Source organism: Prionailurus bengalensis, chromosome B4 (assembly GCF_016509475.1).
Source record: "Prionailurus bengalensis isolate Pbe53 chromosome B4, Fcat_Pben_1.1_paternal_pri, whole genome shotgun sequence".
In the NCBI taxonomy this organism is placed as follows: Eukaryota; Metazoa; Chordata; class Mammalia; order Carnivora; family Felidae; genus Prionailurus; species Prionailurus bengalensis.
The window spans coordinates 87,992,239-88,010,321 of record NC_057358.1 but is presented as its reverse complement, the minus strand read 5'-3'; the positions used below and the strand labels follow the sequence as shown (position 1 = coordinate 88,010,321).

The 18,083-nt window shown below is 33.4% G+C and overlaps 1 protein-coding gene across 4 annotated transcripts in view; it reads right to left on the bottom strand.

The window, feature by feature from the left end:
* Positions 1–281: 281 nt before the first annotated feature.
* The window catches only part of USP15 (ubiquitin specific peptidase 15), a 119,365-nt gene continuing 101,563 nt past the window's right edge, over positions 282–18,083 (bottom strand). For all 4 annotated transcript variants that reach the window (XM_043564766.1, XM_043564767.1, XM_043564768.1 and 1 more), the window contains 11 exons: positions 14,933–15,016; positions 14,748–14,842; positions 14,458–14,649; positions 13,441–13,556; positions 12,995–13,267; positions 12,542–12,612; positions 12,110–12,225; positions 11,340–11,489; positions 9,652–9,755; positions 5,310–5,398; positions 282–2,273 (listed from right to left, as the gene is read on the bottom strand). In XM_043564766.1, the coding sequence (XP_043420701.1) occupies positions 2,091–2,273; positions 5,310–5,398; positions 9,652–9,755; positions 11,340–11,489; positions 12,110–12,225; positions 12,542–12,612; positions 12,995–13,267; positions 13,441–13,556; positions 14,458–14,649; positions 14,748–14,842; positions 14,933–15,016 (1,473 nt within the window). In that variant the 3' untranslated portion in view covers positions 282–2,090. The remainder of the gene's footprint in view (positions 2,274–5,309; positions 5,399–9,651; positions 9,756–11,339; positions 11,490–12,109; positions 12,226–12,541; positions 12,613–12,994; positions 13,268–13,440; positions 13,557–14,457; positions 14,650–14,747; positions 14,843–14,932; positions 15,017–18,083) is intronic.

The following is an 18,083-nucleotide window of genomic DNA, read 5'->3' as shown; positions in this document are numbered from 1 at the left end:
AGTGGTGGACAGCAGAAAGACTGCAAGCTCTGAGTGGAGGGATGTTTGTTTACTGCTATATCTCAAGACTACAGAATAGTGATTAGTAGGTGCACAAATATATGTTTAATGCATATTTTTAAAAACTCAACTTTAAAACACATCCTTAACAGGATTTGTTTAGCTGTGACATGCTTTCCTTTCTATTTTTTAACTATATGATAACTAAAAAGTCTATCATATAGTCACCTACCCACATAGAATTTTTATCAAGATTCAGAGTAAGAAATAAAAGACTTAAATAAGGCCTTAAATAGCTTTATTGAAATCTGTATAAATAAACATGCACATTTCAAATGTAAACTCAAGTGAACTCAAGTGCAGACAAAATTTTAACCTCTGTCATGCAGGAGGTTAGTTTACATTAAAAAAAAAAAAGGAGAAAAGAAAGAAAAGAAAAGAAAAAAGGAAAAAAACCAAAAAACAAAAAACAAAAAATAAACCCAAAGCAGCTTTTAAAATACCAGGATGAAAAACCAGCTTTAATATCAAGGTATAAAGCAAAGCCATGATCAACATACCTCATTTATCCTGGTCAAATGCATTTTTTTCTTTTTTACTTTTAAATGCTAACATAAATAAATAATTTACCAAAATGTGCACTCACAGAGTGAACTTTTATTTACAATACACAATTTATAATCTATTGTATTTGATTAGTTCAAGTGAAGAACATTATACTTTTTGCTTTAATAACAGTGGGACACAAAGCAATTTCTCAGGTAGTCGATATGTGAAATGTGCCCCAGCATTTAGATTTTTCTATTAAAGGCAGTATTGTATGCCAATCGACAATACATTCTTTCAACTAGATCAAAGGGAAAAAGCAGCAAATGAAAAATGTTTCAAATGTTCACACATATTTTTGGCATCCTGGATCCTTGAATGTGGTGAACTAAAAATCAAATTCAAGGTTTGTATACTTTATATACTATACAGGTTCTGACTCTAGAACATGCAAATGCCAATTCTCTTATAACAAGTTACCTTCTGAGAAAAGCTGTAAGGCTATGGTGAATTCCATCAGGAACACACAAAGAAAGTTAACAGACCTACCTTTAAAGCCAATTGTCCATTAATGATTGAAAGGCCAGTATATGAAAAAAAAATTCTCATCTAAGCTTGATGTAATTATTACTATGGACACAGAATACTATAAGTCTGTCCTTATATGTATTATAGCAATTGGAAGGGTTAAAGGTTGCCAAATTACCAAAAAATGGGGTAGAGAAAAACAGGACAGCAAAAATTTTAATTTTGGACCAACACCAGATTAAAGATATGCGTTTTAAAGCAAGTCAACAAAATTTGAATACTTAAGGAATAGATCTCAATAGCAGTAAAAAATACTTACATTTAACTGAAAAATGATTTTAGATGGAGTGTGAAATCTAGAACCTGTTTTTCACAGCGGCAGTAATATGAACATAACACTCTGGATTTTTAATGATTCTACAGAAGAAAATAACTTTTCCAAGATTGTTTCCTGTATCATGATTTGTTTTTTTAATAGGCCCATGTTGATTACCAGGGACAGATTTGAAAATTTGGTTTTCCAAGAATACTACTGCAGTATTTATGCCACATTGATACCGCAGCTAAATATCATAGTAATATATGTGGCAGCCTAATGCACATGAACTAGATTATCCAAAAACTAAGTTCAGCCATAGTTTTCTTGCAGTATTATTAGAGCAAAATAAATGACCAACATCCACAAATTTAACATCTGTCATCAATTAACTCACATCCAAAAAATTAAAGAAAACATAATTCATCAAAACAGCAGCAAACTTAAAAGGGATTTATTTGTGATTTCCTATATATATTTAGCTTGTAATTACAAGACTGTAAATGTATTAAGAGACAATTTCTGTTAAAGTTTTCATTGTGTTTCACTTCAAGTACTGCACAAGTTAAAATCTGATAAAGGATTTACATTCGGTTATCTGAAACTCCCCATCTCAGACTTTTGTTTAATGTGGTGGGTAACCTCATCACTTCATACCACCAGCAGGAAAGTCTCTCTTTTATGGCTTCTAGGACTTTCATTAGTTAGTGTGCATACAGTTTTCGTTTTCTATATCATTGTCATTATCATTGCTATCTTCATCACTTTCTAACGGGATGCCTGTGGCAGCTGAAGCACCTTTAGTTTCTCGGTCAAGAGGAAAAAAGCCAGTTCCACTGAAAGTGTCTTGTCTCTGGTAGAACAGTACATATGCTGCTTTGGACTGTTGAAACAAACAAAGGATGTCAAAATGGGCATAAGTCTCAAAGATCATATTAAGCACAGTATGGATTTTTCAGCTGGTAACTGATTTTGGAGACAGGGCATAAGTCAAATAGAAAAACTGTACATGGACAAACAGAACTTATTTAAATTGGTTAAATACAAGATCACTGCTATATATAAAGGAAGAAGAGTCACTAGAATGAATATTTTTATTCTTTTAAATTAGCTAAACAGATGAATAAATGCAACTCTATCACAGATTAACCTAGTTACTGCCACATGAAACAGTTCTATGTCTGCTTCCCTCCTGTGTCTAAGGAAAAGGGAAGCTTCTAATACTCATCCCTTCCCTCTCAGTTTGCTCCAGAGTCCAGCTTTTCCTGCTTTCAGGGTACTGCTCCATTTGTCACCACTGCGTATATTTAGTGATTCCAATTGGACTTCTTGGCATAAAAAACACTCATGTCTCTTCCCATTATAAATCCCTCTCCACTCTACCACTGCTCCAGCTGCCAGGCTATAGACAGAGCCACCAAATAATATCCATTTTTCACTCTCATGCAAACCCCTATATTCAGCATGATCTGTTGCGCCCATCATTCTACTGAAATTTCAGGCTTTCACTAGGGGCAATAACCTGCTGTAAACAAATTAAATGGATACTGTTTAAAGTTCTTTTATTCAGTCCCACTGTAGCATTTAATGCTTTACTATTGTTCTTTCCTACATCAAACAATTTTTGGCTTTCATGACACTACTTTACCATAGATCTTCTATCTCCACGGTTGCATCTGACTTTTTTGTGGGGTTAGTAAATCCCAACTTAAAAAAAAAAAAATCATGTTCTGTCCCCTGCCCACCACTCTTTCTTACTCTGTATCTTCTCACCAGGTGACTCATTCAAACCTATGGCTTCAAGTATAAGACCAACAATGCAAAGTTATAACTTAGGCTGGTACTCACTCCTGAACTCATAATCTCATAAATCCATTTCCCTGTTGTTTATACAATACTACCACAACTTTATTTTTACTTGCTTACTTATTACTACTACCATGCTTTAAATTTAGAAATTTGTATTGCTGAAGTGACATGACAGCCTTGTTTTTGCTGGAGGCTGTAATAGCCTGCTTCTTGTCTCAAATTCCAAATTTAATAATGTTCTATTGCTTAACAATCACCTATGATTCTCACAGTTTTTAAGAAAAGCTTTAAACTGTGAAGAATGTCATTTTCCTTGATCTGACTGCCACATTTAGCTCTAGCCTAATTTCTACCCCATATTCCTAACAGGTTATTTCCTTTCAGTAATACCACATTGTTTGCTGTTTTGCTAAATACCATGTTTTATCATGCCTCCTTGCTTTTGTAGTACTGTTTTCTTTGCTTCTTTTGTTTAATTTTTCTATTTGTAGTTGCAGACTCAGGTCAAACACCACTTTATTATGCAAACTCCCCTACACTGGTCCTATCTCCTTACACCCCACATCAGCAGAGATAGCTGTCCTTTCTCCTTATAGCCAAGATATTTAATACTACTTATGATATAATTGGTAATTTACTTCTCTCTCATCTCTGGACTGTGAGCCTCTTTAAGTTAGAGATAGCGGTCTTTTAATCTTGTTTAGAACTGAGTCCTACATGAAGAAGGTACTCAAATACTTGTTGACTAAATGAAGTATCATCATTGTTAAGATGTAAGGTAACATTAAATACATGTATTGTATAAAAACAAGATATATTGTTTATTTGAAGGCAAGATTAGGGCAGCACTGTCAAAGACATGTTGAAAGAGAATATAGGTAATTTCAGGATGTTCTGGCTGGGAGATTAAAGAGGAAAACACGATTGAAAAGTGACAGATGAGAGCTGAAATTAGAAGTCTAAATATAAACTGGAAATGTAATTAACTTAGGCACATACAGATTTTAAAAATATTAGTGTTCTAGTCTTTCTTTTATGTTATAGCTATAGGGAGATAAGCAACAGTACATAACACATACACACAAACACACAAACTTAAAATATCTGTAGAGAAACAAGTCAAAATTATTCCATATCTCTTCACCCAATGGTGAATTGAAACTATGCCAATAACAGAGCTCAGAAGTTTATCAATTTACTAAATTGAACAATATAAGTTGAAGACATTTAAGGCATTATGAACTCAAGAAAAAGCTGGTTTCTGCCCTCAACTGAAACTGGGAAATAAAGCAGTCAGTGCTCTGAACACCAAAAGAAAATCTCTATGTGGGAAATATGAGCTCCGTGCTCACAGGAGCAAATACTACATTTCTCACTCTTCATAATATTGTGGTCAAACAGTAAAATTCATAGAAGGCAAACTTTAATAGAAAAATAAACCTTTATCAAGTGAGTGTTAGCTTTCTTCTTAGAATCAACTCATCATCCCTTCACCAATCAATATTTGATAATAAAAATATGCTCTGATGGGAAGCAAAGCAAATGCCAATATTCTGGCTCCAGCTGTAGCTGGTTAACTGATGTAAATGTGAATAGATGTTACCTCCTCATTTTTCTACTATTCAGAAGATATCAAAGTAACAGATACACAAGGTTAATTAAAAAAAAATCTCTAATTTGTTTTATCTAATCATGTAATTTTGAGTTTAAATGTTTAACTGTCATACAGGATAAGACTTTACTTTAAAAATCACAGGTATGGTAAGGAAGACCCTTAAAGGATTTTCTTGTTTTCTATATTAGTACTCTGATTTTAAGTAGTCAATGTCCCAAAATATCTGAGCTCATTTCCCAAAGGAAGAATTTTAAATTCCAGTTTTCATGTTGAAAAGTACCAGAAAAAATTTCATGTTGCAATTTATGTTTATGTTAGTGGGCAGATTTAGAAGACAAATTTCCATTTAGAGGACAATTTTACATTTCTTTAAATCAGAGCAAGTCTCTCTTGACTATTAGAATGGCTAGAATACAGACTAGAGTGTTCCATTCCATGCGCATCTTTAAAAAAAAATGGATCTTGTAATTTTCAGGAAGTAAAAGACACACTTACCACAATCTGGTCTTCAGATGCAGTTGAGACACTACTGTCATCAAAGTAGTACCATTTTCCATCATCTTTATTTTTTGCGAAAGCAGTATCTAATGAGAAATATAATCACTTCTGTGACTGGAATGATCTATGGTTTCTGGGGGGAACCTGCAAATCTTTACAATCATCTATATAAGGAATACATACTAAAGCTGCATGATAATCATGTACACAAGGCCTGTATTTTACACATTCAACTGATTCCATCGCTTATAGGTTTTAGCATAATTTCCTAAAATCTAAATACCTAAGATGGTTTTCAAAGAAGTTGAAATCTGTGACTTTTTTTTTTTAATCCCAAGGACAACAGAATAGATCTATTATTTTTTAGTGCACAGAATAACAATATGAATGACAATAAATGAGAATTAACATTTATGTAGTGCTTATTGCGGATCAGGCACAAAGCTCTGTACTTTACATGTATTATCTCATAGAGAAGGTATTATCTTATTCTTTTTCTAGTTTTAGAAATGGGGAAAGTGAAGCATGAAGAGAAATTTAATGTCCAAGGGTAAAGCTGTTAATTGGCTGAGTTAACATTTAAAGCCAGGTCTGTCCCTGACTACAGAGTTTGACATTTCAAACATAATTTAAATTTTGTATTTCAGTTATTTTTATAAATATTTACAATTTTTTTTCAATAATACTATCCCAGTAATTTGTAGTTTTTACACCAAAAAACAAAAATACTAAGCAAGAAAAAAAATAAAAAGTGATTAATCTGTAAAATTTTTAAAGATTCGCTTTATCAGGGCACCTGGCTGACTCAGTTGTTTAAGCATCCAACTCTTGATTTCAGCTGAGGTCATGATCTCACAGTTCGTGAGATCAAGCCCCATGTCAGGCTGTGTGCTGACATCACAGAGCTTGCTTGGGATTCTCTCTCTCCCTCTCTGCCCCTCCTTCGCTCACACTGTCTTAAAATAAACTTAAAAAAAAGTAAAGATTTGCTTTATCTTTAAAAGTTAAAAAAAAAATGCTCCCTCTCACATCCTAGGCTTTATATAAACTATCTAATAACCGAGGAAACAAAGTTACAAAATGTCCCCCAAACAATTATCTGCTGTCATAGCTTCTAAAAAGTGACACCTTATAGGCTATATCTTCTGGATAATTCTACACCTCACAAAACAAAATTATTGCTTTTTTGGGTGGATCCTAATGTGGGTTGTAAGTTTGTCAATTGAACTGAATACCAATGCACCCACAAATTAAAAGAAACATATTGCCAGGCTGAATAAAAAGACAAGGTCTAAGAATAAAATGGTTTATAAGAGACAAATCCAACAAAAAGGCACACAGAGTTTGCAAGCCAATTGATAACCAAAATAAAAAAAGTCAAATACTGGTAAAAGGAACGAAACAAAAAGAGCTACCCATTTTAAACATAAGTGCAACTAATAGTGCAAAACAACTAATAAAGTAAAAATAGATAAATCAACATTTTAGTAAGAATCCTGACAAATTCCTCCCAGAAATATAACAAATATACCAAAAATAACCAGAGATAGTAATGATTTGAATACAACTGATAAACAAGTTATTAGAAACATATAGAATTCTATGTCTGAATGAGAAATATATATATTTTTTCAAGCACACAAACATTTAAGAAACAGACCCTGTATTAAGTTAAGGCACATGGAAGCTTTAATAAACTAAGGATTAATATAATACAGGCAATATAACCAATTGTTCTGTAATAAAATTAAGACAAAAGGAGAGCTTTAAAAAAACTATGTTTTGAAAAGCAGACCATATGAGGTGCCTGGATGGCTCAGTCAGTAAGCATCTGACTCTTGATTCTGGCTCAGGTCATGATCTCATGGTTTCTGAGTTCAAGCCCTGTATCAGGCTCTGTGTTCATGGTGTGGAACCTGCTTGGGATCCTCTCTCACCCTGTCTCTCTGACCCTCCCCTGCTTGTGCTCTTGCTCTCTCTCTCTCTCTCTCTCAAAATAAATAAACAAACATTAAAAAAGTAAAAAGAAAAGCAGATGATTAAACGACCTTAGACTAACCGGAAATCATAAAGGAAATTAAAAAGATATATAGAATTTAAAGTCAATGAAAATACTACAACTCAAAATTTATGGAATAAAGCAGTATTTAGAGGGAGATTTAGAGCTTTAATTATAGCCTTCAAGAGAGCATGGAAAAAAGTGAAGCAAAAGGTAATAAAGTATTCAAACCAAAAGTTAAAAAAAGAGGAATGGAGCAAACTCAAAGTAACAAGAAGAAAATATAACAAAGTGGGGCGCCTGGATGGCTCAGTTAAGTGTCCAACTTTGGCACAGGTCATGACCTCGTGATTTGTGGGTTTGAGTGCCTCACTGGGCTCTGTGCTGACAACTCAAGAGCATGAAGCCTGCTTCGGATTCTGTATTTCCCTCTCTGTCCCTCCTCCGCTCATGCTCTCCATCTCTCTCAAAATAAATAAAAAAATAAACATTAAAAAAAGAAGAAGAAAATATAACAAAGAAATCAGTGAGAAAGAATACATTCACATAACAAAAAGAAAAATTTAATAAAGTGAAAAGCTAATTCTTTGAATAGATTAATAAGATAGACCTCTGGACCTAGAGAAAAGAACGAAAAAGGGACAAAGACATCGCATAACTGTATTATATATAATGATTCTCAAATAAAGTGGAATACACAGATACATTTTTAGAAAAGTAGAAAATGCCATAATGCATACATCTTGGGGAAAAGAAAAGTGAATAGACTTCAATAATCATGACATAAATAGAAAAAACTATGGCTATGTAAAAACTACATAAAACCAGATGGTTTTACAGGTGAATTCTACTAGACTTTCATGAATAGTTAATTCCTATACTATACTATCTGCTTTAGGATGGAGAAAAAAACTATCCCAGACTGTTCTATTAGGACAGACTGTAATCTTGATTCCAAAGAAAGAATATAAAAAAATTACAAGACCATTTCACTTATGAATGAAATCTTAACCACTCTAAATAAAATTAGTTGGGGCGCCTGGGTGGCGCAGTCGGTTAGGCGTCCGACTTCAGCCAGGTCACGATCTCGCGGTCCGTGAGTTCGAGCCCCGCGTCAGGCTCTGGGCTGATGGCTCGGAGCCTGGAGCCTGTTTCCAATTCTGTGTCTCCCTCTCTCTCTTCCCCTCCCCCGTTCATGCTCTGTCTCTCTCTGTCCCCAAAATAAATAAAAACGTTGAAAAAAAAATTAAAAAAATAAAAATAAAAATAAAATTAGTTAACCAAATTCAACTGTGAATTTAAACACAATTTTAAGTAAACAAAAATTAATTTCTAAACAAAACAAAACAAAACTTAAAAGGTTAAGTAGGAATGCAAAGATGGTCCAACAGAAAAATCTATCAGTTGGAGAGTGTGGACTAGTATAACTGTCCTGGAGAGCCAACTGGCAGTACCTAAATACTCTGTAACTCAGCAATCTCACTTCTGGGTATGTTGCACAAAGAAATTCTCACATAGGGGACCATAAACAACGATTTTTATCAGTCCTGTGGTGTTAGAAAGTTAAACGCAATTTGGATGTGGACCATGAAATGAGCACAAAGATAAAATATGGTAGATCTAAGTCCTAAGTGGTTAGAAGCAATTAACTAAATGGACACAAAGTAACATAGAGATGTCTTATGTGTTAAGAGAAAAATGTAAGATCTGTAACATACTGCACCAACCATGTAAAAACTAACAATGACACATGATTTATAACACATACATCAAGCATTTTAGAAAGGGGAAGGGAAGGAGAATGGAAATGGACACGAGTCCTGACCATGATGTCCCTTTACATTAAAGTGAAAAGTATGATTAACTCAATACTTTACTCCTGATGTTAAAAAAGGTTCAAAAGCTAATTCATTCATTAGTCAAATTTACTGAACAACTACTGTATGTAAGACACGTTTTATATTTCCCCTTTAAAAATTTTTTATTTTAGAGAGAGAAAGGACACGAGTGGGGGAAAGACAGAGAGAGAGTCCTAAGCAGGCTTCATGCCCAGTGCACAGCAGGGGGCAGAGATCATGCCCTGAGCCAGTATCAAGAGTCGGACACTTAACCAACTAAGCTATCCTGGCCTACTGCCCCCCCATCCCCGCTTTTTTTTTTTAGAGGCTCCAGGTCCCAATGTGGAGCTTGAATTCATGATCCTAGATCAAGAATCACATGCTCTACCAACTGAGCCGCTAAGCACCCCATATTTTCCCTTTTAGTAGTAAATATCTTAAGAAAAAAAGTCTGCAGTTATCAAGCATCATAATTTTAGCAAAATGGTAACTGTCAACTTACAGTGTCCTCCTCCCATCCCTCCATAGTGGTTTGAAACAGCAATCAAATTATAGCGGCAAGGACCTGCATTTGGATTAATTAGGAATTCTGACATATCCAGGTCACTGTTTAACAAAGAGATCAAATTAGTTTTGTTTTCTCTAAATGTCATGAATTCTATTCTCTGTCAATGTTGCTTGACTCTCATTTATATAAAAAATAGCTCTTTCACTAAAGAAATCACTAAGAACCAAAGAACTGTAAAACAAATCACACAAACACACACCCTCTGAGATGTGAACATTTTGGCAAAATTATTCTTAAAAGGTTGGGAATTTCCAAATTCTCTACTGAATGCTGTTATTCAGATTAATGTTTTTGTGCTAATACATTTAACTTTCAGTATACTAGTAAAACAGTCATCACCTTTTACCATCTGGACCCTTTTAATGTTTTAGATTTTTGAAGTCATTTTTAGTAATTATTTATTTAAGGAAGAATAAAACAATAGTGAAAACAAACTTTCACAGAAATTTTATAATAATGTAGATATAACTAAACCCAGTATTTATTCTATTTTCCTGGTTTTGACTATCTCTATATCCTGAGTAGGCAACATTCTTTGAAATGCAACCAACTGTTTGTAATCTGTCATGCACAAAACTGTAACATGACCATTTTATAGCTTATCATTATTCATTTTTGGGTACTTGTGTCATCAAAAAGCAATAATGATCCTAAATTTCAAATATATCTCTCATAGATTCTAGATTATCATTACTTCTGGTTCTTCTTACACACTGTTAAAATGTTATATTTTTGAAAACTTTGATGATTCATAATTAAGGACAAAATTGCCATTGGTTTCTGGTAAAAAGCTGCAAAACATTTTTAACTTTATAATCAACAATCAGAATAAGCAATCCAAAGAATGTTTTCAGTATTACATCATCTATTTACTTCCAGTCATCTAGTACACACACCTGCCTATGGCAGTTGTCTACTTATTAACTGTCTCAAACTTGTGGTGCATAAATATCATAAAATATAGAAGAATACTATCGATTTTATTTTAGCAAAATGGGAGAGTGCCAAGTTATTGCTGCAAAATGTTATGTGATGAAGTCCTTCCTGGACCACGTGAATGAGAATACACTATTTCATTTTTGTCCTTATGAATGCTCTATTAAATTTAGTGAAAGCTTAAAAAAAAAAAAAAAGACTACAGAGATGCTGTCTCCAGACTTTTTAAAAAAAGTGATGTAATACTCTGGACAATGCGATAAATAAACTGAAGTATGACACAACAGGAATGACTGATTACACTACTGTGTCATCTTTTTAAGCAATTACATTATTCTGTTTCATATTATTCCAGTCTTCTTTAAAAAGCATACCAAGGAATAACTGATGATTAATGATGAAATAATTCCTAGGAAAAACAAAATCACTAAGATCCCACAGAGTATCTTAGATATATAAACAGGGCCAATGAACCCGTATGATAACGTAACATAAAATTACTTTTATTTTGTTGTTCAAAAAGGTGTATTTTCTTTTTGTACTTTGAAAAATATCTAAAAAGGAATAAAATTGTTACTGATCCTTACAAACTGCTAGAATGACTCACAAATACTGGATCTGATGCTACCTTATGTTTATAAAAACCTACAGCTGTCCAATGCTGATAAAGCACAATCAAAACTTACTTGATGGGAAAATCAACTAATGTATCCAATTTGTCTCTCATGTATCGACTATAAGAAAATCGTTTGAGATGTACCACAAGTACTGGAGGCAGGGACCATAAATCCAATTTCTTTGTGGCTTGCTGATGTTCTTTACAATTTGGACAATACCTAAAAATAAAGAGAAATCTTTAAAGCTTGATAGAGGTAATGAAAATAATAATTAAAAAATGCTTGGAAAGTTTTTTTATTTAGTACACCTAATATATACCAGACCGATAAACTCCTTTATCATTTTTATCTTCAAAAAAATCAGATAATGAGATAAATTAGTATGTAAATAGGTATCAAAGAAATGATGAAGGCTAGATTATTTACATTTTAGTATGCTAAAAGAACACAGAACTATGTTGAGAAATAAGCATTAGAAAATCTTAATACTTCTGGGCTCTAATGGAATTAAAGCACCACAAAACGTATGACTTTCCTAAAAAGGTTTCTATCAAAATGGCTGCACAGCAAAAAAACTCTCGGGAAAAAGTAACTAAAATTAATTATCCATAGTAAAACAGCTATTAGAGAGAATACAGTAATGAGATTAGAGCTTAACATTGTAATAATATTTTTAAAGACATTTAAATCACTTTTAACAGACTATTATCATATAAAGAAATGTTTATTATTTAAATTATCAAAGGGAATTTAGTACTTTTTCAACTTGATATATAGCACATACCTTAGTATAAATCCTTAAAACATAATTAGAAACATTTTTTAACTTTGTCTCTTACCAGGGATCTTCAGCACCTAGCTTTTCTTTTGTTGTAAAAAGCTCAATGCAATCTTTTAATTTCACAAAGGGTTTTTTAGGAGGTTTATATTCCACACTTTCATGTTTTTCAAAATCCTAAAGAGAAGTATTTCTTGAGTTAAGAGAACAAATGAAACAAAACTCATTTTAGTGATACCATCTTACTATGAATAGTAATGAAAAACTCCTAAACTTTCTCAGAAGAATCATAAAGCTTTTTTCAGCTGAGATTTACACACGTCTAAAAAACTTATGATTACACACCTACATGGAAGATTGAAACTGTTAATAGAAAGCATGTTCGAAACAAACAAGCCTTTTCTAGTCTATAACCAGCAAAATAAACACATCTGGTAGCAGCAAAGCGTGTAACAAAACAGTATGATCAACATGGGAATGAACAATGACTTACCTCAGCGGCATTTTCATCAAAATATCTTTTTTTCAAATCAGGATCCCAATCCAAAGCAAGAAAAGATCTTTCTAAGATGGAAAACATATTTCTCCTTTAAAACTTAATATGCTTTCATGTTAAAATCAACATATTTTAATATTAAGATATATACCAGAATAAACAAATAGCCATCTTTTCTACTTGCACTAGGTGATCAGGATAAATTGCTATTTCCAAGCCATTAAAATACTTAAGCAGTTAAAGAAAAAAGATACAAGACTTAAGAATAAGTCCAACCCCCATTTAATAAACAGTGATGTGTTTAATATACTTAGAAATTAAGACTTTTCATTCAAGATTTTATACAGATAGGTAAAGGTTATTTCCCATGACTGTTGAATTTCATAGTTTTCACCTAAAAAAAACCATGGTTTGCTCAAGTTCAGTGTTCAAGCCATTTTTCACACTTACCATCTAGTCTAAGCTGCCTCTCGTCAAATCTTATATGCCTGGTGTCATCTTTGATGTAGTTGATATCAGTATTGCCTAAATTGTTGAACTGGAATGTAAATAGTCTTTTTTTGTGTCCCGTAAGTTGACTTTTACAAGTTTCCTCAGTACATAATCCATTTTCAGAATCATTATCTCCTCCAACTGAATCTTCAGACTGACTGTTTTCATTCTCGGAGGGAAGTTCTTGATCCTGGCTGGATTCATCATCTGGTTCATCTGTTTCCATCTCACCTAATTTTAGACATTAGAAGTCTTTAAATAAACCCAATGCTACATTTCAAAATTAATATTAACATTATTTTTCCCAGTTTGAAGATATTTTTCAGTTCCTTAATCCCCATCTTCTTTTTTTCTGAGGCAATAATCCAAGTGAAAGGTGTTATAATTTAACAGGAAAGTCTTACTTGGTGAGCCTTCTTCATGTATGCCATTTGGGCCGTTCCCATTAATATTTTGGTCCTTACAGCAGTGTAGGGATCCTTCGGTTTCTTCAGTTTCAGTAGATATTTTGACATACCGGCTTAAATAAAATCAGAAATCAAATTTAAGTCTATGACGGTAGAAACCTTAAAAAAACATTTTCCATTCCTTCAGTAAAACAACTTTTTAATGGAGTGATGCTGGTCTTATACTACATTCAAGGATAAACTCAAACTCGGGACCTAGCACCATAAGTGCAAGTGACTAATCATTTCTGTTTTGGTTGTCTATATAAAAAGAAAGACAGCAATTTGTTACTTCTAGGGTTTTAACATCTTTCTATGTTAAAAGTTTGTGGCAAATAATTTCTTGACTTAAAAAAATTATTATATAAATATCCACATTTAGATGTATGTATTATTGCCAAGATTACTTATAACTCTATAATATGATCTTTATGTATGGGTTCTGGGATTGTAACAATTCAAAGAGGTATGCAAGAAAAAATACTACATATGTCAGTTAAAAATGATAAAATAAAAGGGATCAAATGGAAGTCTTGATTATATTATAATTCAAATCAAGGTTTTAGGAAGAAAAAAAGGGGTTGCCTTAAAATACTATCAAGCATGAATGTTTATCCTTTTAAATAAAACCATCAGTAGGAGTTCTTAAACTAGCAATGTGTTTAACAAAATGAAATATCTGAAATTTGTTTTAATTTCACAGTGCTGATATGACAAGTTCCTATTTTCTTCCAACTGTAAACTTCCGGTGTAAAACAGCTAAAAGAATTCACTTTCAGGGTTTGAAATTACCTCAGTAATGTGTTTTACATGATTAAGAGACACAATTAAACTATAATTTGATTTTTTAAGTTGCTACCTGTTTAAACAAAGTTGAGATAATATAGGGTTATCAAATTATATTCTGATAGTACGCTGCATATTTTTTATTAACTATTTTATTGTTTTGTCAATGAAGAACTGTCTGACACTTACCACATTCTCAAAAGCAGGAGATTATAGAGTTTATCTTCAGTGTTGTTTCGTGGTACAGCCATAAGAAAAGGCTGACCAAAAAGTGAGGAACCAGTATGGTGGGTATAACTTGAGTGTCTAAATTTTTCTCTTAGGCAAACAGGAATAATCACATGCTCTGTATCTTCTGTCCTATTGATATTAATTTCAAACCTGTAAGGACAAAACTGACCATAAACTCTGAAAACTTTTACGTTATTTCCTCTGAATTTTTCCCAAGTAATATTTTGCACAATGAATTTTATACTTACACATAAATATCATCCCGTTCCATAATACTACTAAGGTTTTCATCCATAGCGAATATTCTGTGAAATCTATGATTGTATATATCAGTAACTATCATCTAAAAGGAAATAAATTTCTATTAATCTGGTTTTACATCACTGAAAAACTCAACTCCAACTTACATACTTCAAACCCAGAAACATCTTACCTTATCTGCCGGTACTCCTGACAAAGCAGACAATGCTGTACAAAGATCAAGTATGTTTCCAATTTTGGGGACAACCACTTTGTACTAAAAAACAAAAAATTATAATGAATTGATTACTTTGGAAAAAATATTCAGTAGTTGGAAATGACCTCATGTGACTTCCTCACATTCGCCTGGTATTTGGCTTACAGTGTCTGTCTCCAATCCTGCCGTCATCCTTGCCACCATTTTTCATTGGGATAATTTATCTTAGCCTTATTGTTTCTTGGCTCTTTGATACAAAGACCCACACTTACTTTCAACTGGAGTTCACTTCTTGCACCTTGTCATAAACTGGCTTCACCTCTGATATCTTAAACTCTTTTCATACTACTGACTAACCAACCACTACTTAATTTTCCTGGAAATTCATTTTTTCCTATTCTTGGCTTGCATATAGAGCTCTAGTCCTTTTAATTCTCAATTTTCTCCAAGTTTACCAGCTTCCTACTGTCTTCATACACCTTCCATCCAGATCCCATATGATTGATTCATTACTTCAACTACTCTATTGCAAAACCTTTATTTTGTTATTCAGTTTTATTTTTGCTATACTTTCTTAGAGCTGTTTGGATATGCTGGAGGAACCTGACCAACTTTAGAGACTGGTTTGCTACAAATTCATAGTGCCCAAGTCTCAACAGATCCTTCAACAGTTGCCAGAAATTCTGTGCATCTCTTATTTGCTTTTTCTCTCATTTCTCTCAGTTACCATATAATTTACAAATCTCTCAAAAAAAAAAAAAAAAAAAAAAAGGAAACCAGTCCCTCATTGCTTTCCCTCTAAAAATTCCCCTCTAATTATCTTTCTCCTCTGCTTTCTAAATAACATTGTTAAACATAATGTCTACATGGACTATCTTAACTTCCTCACTTCCCATTCACTTATCAATCCATTCGTGGCTTTTGTCTTCATCTCTTTATTTATTTATTTTTTTTTTTTTTTATTTTTTTTTTAAAATTTTTTTTTTCAACGTTTATTTATTTTTGGGACAGAGAGAGACAGAGCATGAACGGGCGAGGGGCAGAGAGAGAGGGAGACACAGAATCGGAAACAGGCTCCAGGCTCGGAGCCATCAGCCCAGAGCCTGACGCGGGGCTCGAACTCACGGACCGCGAGATCGTGACCTGGCTGAAGTCGGACGCTTAACCGACTACGCCACCCAGGCGCCCCTTCATCTCTTTATTTAAACTGTAACCAAGGTTGTCAAACCCTGTTAGAGTTTGACCCTAGCCCTCTTCTGAATTCTATATGCTCTCTTTAGAGACTGTGATAATATATCCCAGTCTGCTTTGGCCAGTCCTGATTTAGTCCACTGTCCTTGTATAATTATTAATAATGGCCCCTTTTATTTTTAAGAGTTCTGGTTTAGGTGATAGATTATAAGGTCATCCTAGCCTTGGGGATCTCATCCTTCTAAGATATTCACTATCATTTTCATAGACCTCACTACCCAATTTCTATCTCAAGAACAGACATCTCTTCTCTAGTCTAGATACATAAACTCAACACCTAATGAAAACTCTACCTAAATTTTTTTCATGCATTTCAGCATGTCCAGGACTACACATGATTTAAGTCATTATTAGGTCAACATATCCAATATTAAAACAGGTTTCTTCCTAAATCTTTCTTCCTATATATCCCATTAAAATAAATAACACCACTATTTCCTCAGTTTTACAACCCAGTAAGCTTGGCATCATCTTTGTATACTTGTAAACATTTTTGTTTCTTATACTCAACCGGTTCTTCAAACTGCCATCCTGACACTAATATTAAGAGTTCAAGCGCTTTTCATTTGTCATCTGATCACTGCAAAAACCTCTTACATGGTCTTAGTACATCTGACCTAAGCTTTTCCAATCCAATCTTTGTACTAGCTTGAATCTTCTTTCTCTAATACAAATCTGTTTAGTAACCTTCGATGGGTGCCCTAGCTTTTAAGATGAAGTCCAACTTCCTATCATGGTGTCAAAATTCTTTGTGAGCACTTACCATATTATCTACTTATAATTTCCAGAAGTGGGACATGTCCTCTTTTGCCTTTAGCTCTTTGTATATGCCAATCTCTTGGTCTACAATACCTTTATTTTCAGCTTTCACTTGTTTAAATCCTAATCATCCTTAAGGATTCAACACCGGCATTATTACCAGTTTGGGTATGTCACTCCTTCTATATACTCCTAAAGTACCTTATTATAGCACTTTTCACACTGCATGACAAACTTCTTGGGAACAAGAAACAGGAACACTTTTGTATTTCTAGCACTTTGCAGAATCTTAAGTTCCAATACGTAATACATGTTCAATACAATTACTAATAAACTTCTATGACCTAAATCAACTTCAGTGATGGGAAAACTCATCAAGTAGGTTAACTCAGCTAATTTCCCTTTCCTCTCCAGCTGGTTAAAGCACATTGTTAATGAGGCTATCATTTTGTATTTGAGTTGTTACAGCCTCCAACTGGAAAAAAACCTCCCAATTCTTCTGTGCTGACCATGACTCCAACCTCTACAAATCTGTACTTTTGGTGAGAAAAAAAATCAAGTGAGAAAAGAGGTATACTAATGAAATTAATATTGCTGGAAAAATAATTTAAAATCCAAATCATGGGAGAATATTCAATACATGCCTCTGGGCTAATGTGTAATTTGAATACAATCTGTCTCTACGTAATATAGATTATATTATTGGCATGGGAGAATACAGTCTTTAACAAATGTACTGTGGAGAAACAGAGTATATTCTTTTGTTGTGATCAATTTTTACTTATTGTTTTATGCTGCTCTCTCATATACTTTGGCATATACTTGTAAACTTACAAACTAGAGAGGTAAGGGTGTAGTTTAGCATTGCCATGGTTTCCCTCCACTGAAAAGAATGTTAATTCTATACTTATTAAAGGATGTGATTTTAGAAATGTGAACACATCTCCTCCGGTCAAAAATAAAAGCGGGTCTTTACTGGCCCTCCTTAATATTCTTAGTACTACTGAATGAAATATTGACGCGAGGGCATCAGGCTCACTGACTTCAGGAAGGAAACATAAAAGCAGCAGCAAAAGAAATAGGGGGAATTTCTACAACTGAATACATGACTAGTCTC